This window comes from Peromyscus eremicus, chromosome 8b (genome assembly GCF_949786415.1).
Source record: "Peromyscus eremicus chromosome 8b, PerEre_H2_v1, whole genome shotgun sequence".
Classification (NCBI taxonomy): Eukaryota; Metazoa; Chordata; class Mammalia; order Rodentia; family Cricetidae; genus Peromyscus; species Peromyscus eremicus.
This window is the reverse complement of record NC_081424.1, coordinates 7,933,846-7,940,650: the sequence shown is the minus strand read 5'-3', so window position 1 is coordinate 7,940,650 and position 6,805 is coordinate 7,933,846. Positions and strand designations below refer to the sequence as shown.

Below are 6,805 nucleotides of genomic sequence, written 5' to 3'. Positions count from 1 at the left end.
AAAAAATTTCATTCATAAGGAGAAAATTTACTCATAATCTCTATGTTTTCCTCAATGTGTCAAGTGTTAGGGTTAAGATCCAGTTTTAAGATTATAGCTTGGTGTTCAAATTAAGGTTCACAGCTATTGTCATGGTCATATAAGCCTTCCTTGAACACTAAGTAAATATATAGTTATTAAACAGAATATTGATGATGGATGAAAGATGGATCTTACAAAAGCATCTTCATTGGCCCACATGCTTTATAACTGCATTTTATGAATGCTCTAAGTAGCTCTTTAAACCACATCTCATATAGTTTTATAAAGAGGAATAGAGTCTGTATACATTTTCAATGGATTATTCTTATCATGGAACTTGAATGAACCTGCCACTTCTATCAGAAAATGTCTCTACCCATTCAAAACAGGATGATTTCAGAGGAAAATGGCCCCTTCATTAATTGTTTTGAGGAGAAACAATGTGCTTCTCTTCAATGTTTCTGCTTCAAAATCATAAACAACAAGATATAAATATGTTGTAGTATTTTTCTGTTTCTGAATACACTGCTATAAATGGACACTGTATTGATCTATCAATGATTGTTTTGAACACTGCCTAAGCCTTAGCAGAAAACCCTAATGATAATTAATTTTGAAAGGTTATTTGTAAAGTAGAATTCTTTCTTTCACTGGGGACAAGAGCACAGCTTGACAATATACAACATCGCAGAATAAAATGCCTACCTTCTATAGGTAAATAGATTGCAAAAAGTGAGTTTTGCAACTCTGTGGGTTTGTTGTCCTGAATACCTGAGTAGTCAGGCAACATCTTGGGCTGCTTAGCTCATCTCTGATGTCTGCAACTGCAAGGAGACAGACAGTTCAGCCCTGGAGGGCAAGGTATCCCAAACGCCTTGAGGTAATCAAAATAAAACCTCTGCACTGAAGGTGTCCCAGACACCTGGAGCTGTTAGGCAGAGTTCTGATGGCTACAACTCCAAAGAAGAAGCCCAACGCTGAAAGAGAAAATTATCTGACTTCCCAGGAGAGTCAGGCCTGGAACTGCTTCAGGAGGGAAGGTTATCCTGATTCTTTGGGAAAGTCAAGATATTCCTGTTATGGTGGGGGATGGTCTCCCGCAGAATATACAATTTTAGCTCCAATTCTGGAAAACCACTACAGCTGAGTTTTGCTCAGTCCCCTCTGAAGAAGGATTTTTAGCAGAGCTAGAATATCACAGGAGCTTCCGGGTCCGTGTGTGGATAACATGAGTGGAATGCTTGCCTTAGGTGCACTTGCATTTCATGGCAGACCTAGGGAGGCAGAAGCAGGTGCATCCCTGTGGTTTGGGGGCAGGATGGGTGTACCTAAGGATATCCAGGACATTGCCTCACAAAAAGTAATATATAAATAAATAAAAATAAATAGTAAATAAAAACAAAAAAGTGGTGGAGGGGCACAGGTAAGAGGAAGGAACATGAAACACAAATATCGGTTGTGCGTTTTCTGTGCACATAGGGTGGACTGTGTGAGGGGATGGTCTGTGCTATCAGGTCTTCAGAGCTGAGTCTTTCAAGAAGATTCAAGAGATTTTGGGAGGTTCCAGTGTGCTGTGGAGCAGAGCTTGTGGCAGAGTGTGTTGTTTTGGAAGCTGTGACATGGTGGTGACTGTGTAACAGACTCCTCTGTACTGAGTTCCATGGAGGCCTTAGAAGGCCTTTTTTGGGCTTGGGTGCTGTCCGCTCCTCCTGCCAGGCTCTCGGCCGTGGCCCGCCACTGGGGAACACAGGTAGTAGGTGCTTGGTGAAGTCAACTTGAACGCAGGTCCAGTGATGATAGGAATGGGGCACGAGGTTCAAGGAAGCCTTGCTGTGTTTGCGAACAGATCCAGCAGGAGGGTCCGGTATTCTTCTTAGTCCAGAGGGAGCTCAAGGGTTGGGTTAATGTCCTCCCACGGGACGTGGGGATCCAGAGTGTCCTGGGCCTGCTGGTCAGCCTGGAGTTGCGGCAGCAGTTGGTCAAGCATGAGCTCGACATCGTCCACAGTGAAGGTGTCCATTGCCACCGGGTGGGGTTCCCGGTCGTCGTCGTGGCATGGTCCCGAGGGCTGTGCAGCTGCAGGCGAGGACACTGGGAAGGAGGCCGGTGGGGAGGGCAGACTCCAAGTCTGGACGCCCACGCCTAGTGCAGAAGCCGGTGGCAACAGGCCGTCTTGGGCACGCTGCTCCGTCTCCCTGGGGCTGCAAGGTGGTCCTTCAGGCTCGGCATTGGGCGCAGGAGAAGGCGATGGCTGTGGCGGCTGCTGCGGCTGCGGCATCTGTGGCGGTGGCGGCGAAGCCAGGGAGTCTTGACCTCGAACTCTGCCCCTGCCACCGCCAGGGTGGCGTGCTCTCCGGTTTTGGAACCAGATGGAGATGGTGTCCTCAGGCAAACCGGTCTCTTGGGCGAGCTTCACCATGGCACCATATTTCGGGCTTGCTTCGTCCTCATATGCCTGGAGCAGGATCCTCAACTGTGCCGGGCTGAGTCGAGTGCGACGCCTGGTGCGTCGCTCTGCGGGTCTGCTTCTTCCACCTCGTGCCCTGGCACCAGGCCCTTTGGGTCGTTGCTGAGGGGACGCTAGCCCGCTTGGTCCCGCCGACCCCTCGGGGCCTTGGAGGCCCAGCCCCTCCCTGGTGCGATTTCGGCGGTTCTGGAACCACACGCGGATGCGGGACTCAGGCAGCCCCAGTTCCCTGGCCAGGTCCTGCCTGGCCCTGAAACTTGGGTAAGGGTTCTCCGCGAAAGCTGCCAGCAGGGCGTCCTGCTGCCCGGCTTTCCAAACAGTCCTTTGGCGCCTGGATGCCAGGGCCCCAGTGCTGTCCCCCAGATTGCTGCTGCTGCTGCTGCTGCTGCTGCTGCTGCTGGTGGTGGTGCTGCGATCTTCCATCTGGCCAAGGTAGCCTTGCCAGGACTCCTGCCTCTGGCGAGTCTAAGCAGGACCGCTCAGGAGGAGAGCTCCAGCATGGAGTGAGTGCCTCCAGGCGTGGTCCCTGGGACTTTTCTGCTTGCCTACTTGCGGGCGGCCCCGCCCACTAACCCGATCTCTGGCGCCTGGCTCAGCAGCCTGGGATTGAAGGCCCACCAGGTGGAGGAGGGGGAGGAGTTGGGGTTGGGGACCGGGGCCTCAGCCCGCTTGCTCCCTGGAAGGTCAGCCCAGATCTCCACAGGTCCAGAGCACGCCACCTTCGCCAAAGGGACCTTGGAGAACCTCTCCGTGGAAGACACAGGCAGGACCCCTCCACTTCTTGCCTGAGGACTCTGACTATGGATTTTGCTAAAACCCATCCTAAAGCAGGTTAGCCCCACCCTAAAGCAGATTAGCCCCACCCTAAGGCTGCTTTGCCTGAAACCAGTGGGTGGCCTTTCTCTGCCCAAGTTGACCCACTGTGCCATGAGAAACAAACCATGCAGAGTCTGCCTGTGTGGAAATTGACATCGATGGGGATTGGGGAGGACAAGGAGGAGTAGGAGGAAGAGGAGGAGGACGAGGAGGAGGAGGACGAAGAGGAGGAGGGAGCCAGACCAAGGCTTCAGAGAGGCTGGCAGGGACACACAAACACACACACACACACACACACACACAAACACACACACACAAACACACACACACACACACACACACACACACACACACACACACACACACACACACACATTCCACCCCAGTACTCTAGGAAGAAAACGGGAACTCTTTGCCAGGCACTGGTTTCAGGCAAAGCAGTTGTTTTCCAAAAGCTACAAGACTGGCCACCAGATGGCAGCTCTCAGGGTTCTAGAGACTGTGAAGAGCAGAGGAGCTATGGAGTCCATGTGTGGAGAACATGAGTGGAATGCTTGCCTTAGGTGCACTTGCATTTCATGACAGACCTAGGGAGGCAGAAGCAGGTGCATCCCTGTGGTTTGGGGGCGGGATGGGTGTACCTAAGGATTTCCAGGACATTGCCTCACAAAAAGTAATACATAAATAAAAATCAGTAAATCAATCAATAAATCAATAAAAACAAAAAAGTGGTGGAGGGGCACGGGTAAGAGGAAGGAACATGAAACACAAATATGGGTTGTTCGTTTTCTGTGCACATAGGGTGGACTGTGTGAGGGGATGGTCTGTGCTATCAGGTCTTCAGAGCTGAGTCTTTCAAGAAGAGTCAAGAGATTTTGGGAGGTTCCAGTGTGCTGTGGAGCAGAGCTTGTGGCAGAGTGTGTTGTTTTGGAAGCTGTGACATGGTGGTGACTGTGTAACAGACTCCTCTGTACTGAGTTCCATGGAGGCCTTAGAAGGCCTTTTTTGGGCTTGAGTGCTATCCGCTCCTCCTGCCAGGCTCTCAGCCGTGGCCCGCCACTGGGGAACACAGGTAGTAGGTGCTTGGTGAAGTCAACTTGAACGCAGGTCCAGTGATGATAGGAATGGGGCACGAGGTTCAAGGAAGCCTTGCTGTGTTTGCGAACAGATCCAGCAGGAGGGTCCGGTATTCTTCTTGGTCCAGAGGTAGCTCAAGGGTTGGGTTAATGTCCTCCCACGGGACTGGGGATCCAGAGTGTCCTGGGCCTGCTGGTCAGCCTGGAGTTGCGGCAGCAGTTGGTCAAGCATGAGCTCGACATCGTCCACAGGGAAGGTGTCCATTGCCACCGGGTGGGGTTCCCGGTCGTCGTGGTGGCATGGTCCCGAGGGCTGTGCAGCTGCAGGCGAGGACACTGGGAAGGAGGCCGGTGGGGAGGGCAGACTCCAAGTCTGGACGCCCACGCCTAGTGCAGAAGCCGCTGGCAACAGGCCATCTTGGGCACGCTGCTCCGTCTCCCTGGGGCTGCAAGGTGGTCCTTCAGGCTCGGCATTGGGCGCAGGAGAAGGCGATGGCTGCGGCGGCGGCTGCAGCTGCGGCGTCTGTGGCGGTGGCGGCGAAGCCAGGGAGTCTTGACCTCGAACTCTGCCCCTGCCACCGCCAGGGTGGCGCGCTCTCCGGTTTTGGAACCAGATGGAGATGGTGTCCTCAGGCAAACCGGTCTCTTGGGCGAGCTTCACCCTGGCACCATATTTCGGGCTTGCTTTGTCCTCATATGCCTGGAGCAGGATCCTCAACTGTGCCGGGCTGAGTCGAGTGCGACGCCTGGTGCGTCGCTCCGCGAGTCTGCTTCTTCCACCTCGTGCCCTGGCACCAGGCCCTTTGGGTCGTTGCTGAGGGGACGCTAGCCCGCTTGGTCCCGCCGACCCCTCGGGGCCTTGGAGGCTGCGCACCTCCCTGGTGCGATTTCGGCGGTTCTGGAACCACACGCGGATGCGGGACTCAGGCAGCCCCAGTTCCCTGGCCAGGTCCTGCCTGGCCGTGAAACTTGGGTAAGGGTTCTCCGCGAAAGCTGCCAGCAGGGCGTCCTGCTGCCCGGCTTTCCAAACAGTCCTTTGGCGCCTGGATGCCAGGGCCCCAGTGCTGTCCCCCAGATTGCTGCTGCTGCTGCTGCTGCTGCTGCTGCTGCTGGTGCTGCGATCTTCCATCTGGCCAAGGTAGCCTTGCCAGGACTCCTGCCTCTGGCGAGTCTAAGCAGGACCGCTCAGGAGGAGAGCTCCAGCATGGAGTGAGTGCCTCCAGGCGTGGTCCCTGGGACTTTTATGCTTGCCTACTTGCGGGCGGCCCCGCCCACTAACCCGATCTCTGGCGCCTGGCTCAGCAGCCTGGGATTGAAGGCCCACCAGGTGGAGGAGGGGGAGGAGTTGGGGTTGGGGACCGGGGCCTCAGCCCGCTTGCTCCCTGGAAGGTCAGCCCGGATCTCCACAGGTCCAGAGCACGCCACCTTCGCCAAAGGGACCTTGGAGAACCTCTCCGTGGAAGACACAGGCAGGACCCCTCCACTTCTTGCCTGAGGACTCTGACTATGGATTTTGCTAAAACCCATCCTAAAGCAGGTTAGCCCCACCCTAAAGCAGATTAGCCCCACCCTAAGGCTGCTTTGCCTGAAACCAGTGGGTGGCCTTTCTCTGCCCAAGTTGACCCACTGTGCCATGAGAAACAAACCATGCAGAGTCTGCCTGTGTGGAAATTGACATCGATGGGGATTGAGGAGGACAAGGAGGAGTAGGAGGAAGAGGAGGAGGACGAGGAGGAGGAGGACGAGGAGGAGGAGGGAGCCAGACCAAGGCTTCAGAGAGACTGGCAGGGACACACAAACACACACACACACACACACACACACACACAAACACACACACACACACACACACACACACACACACACACACACACACACACACACATTCCACCCCAGTACTCTAGGAAGAAAACGGGAACTCTTTGCCAGGCACTGGTTTCAGGCAAAGCAGTTGTTTTCCAAAAGCTACAAGACTGGCCACCAGATGGCAGCTCTCAGGGTTCTAGAGACTGTGAAGAGCAGAGGAGCTATGGAGTCCGTGTGTGGAGAACATGAGTGGAATGCTTGCCTTAGGTGCACTTGCATTTCATGACAGACCTAGGGAGGCAGAAGCAGGTGCATCCCTGTGGTTTGGGGGCGGGATGGGTGTACCTAAGGATTTCCAGGACATTGCCTCACAAAAAGTAATACATAAATAAAAATCAGTAAATCAATCAATAAATCAATAAAAACAAAAAAGTGGTGGAGGGGCACGGGTAAGAGGAAGGAACATGAAACACAAATATGGGTTGTTCGTTTTCTGTGCACATAGGGTGGACTGTGTGAGGGGATGGTCTGTGCTATCAGGTCTTCAGAGCTGAGTCTTTCAAGAAGAGTCAAGAGATTTTGGGAGGTTCCAGTGTGCTGTGGAGCAGAGCTTGTGGCA

At 53.8% G+C, this 6,805-nt stretch overlaps 1 protein-coding gene across 1 annotated transcript; it reads right to left on the bottom strand.

Annotated features, from left to right (window-relative positions):
- Positions 1-821: 821 nt before the first annotated feature.
- LOC131918747 (double homeobox protein 4C-like) lies at positions 822-2,818 on the bottom strand (the record flags this gene model as incomplete). Its single annotated transcript, XM_059272952.1, has 2 exons — positions 822-845; positions 2,372-2,818. Coding segments are annotated over 2 exons (471 nt in total), but the record flags the coding sequence as incomplete, so codon positions are not given.
- Positions 2,819-6,805: the final 3,987 nt, after the last annotated feature.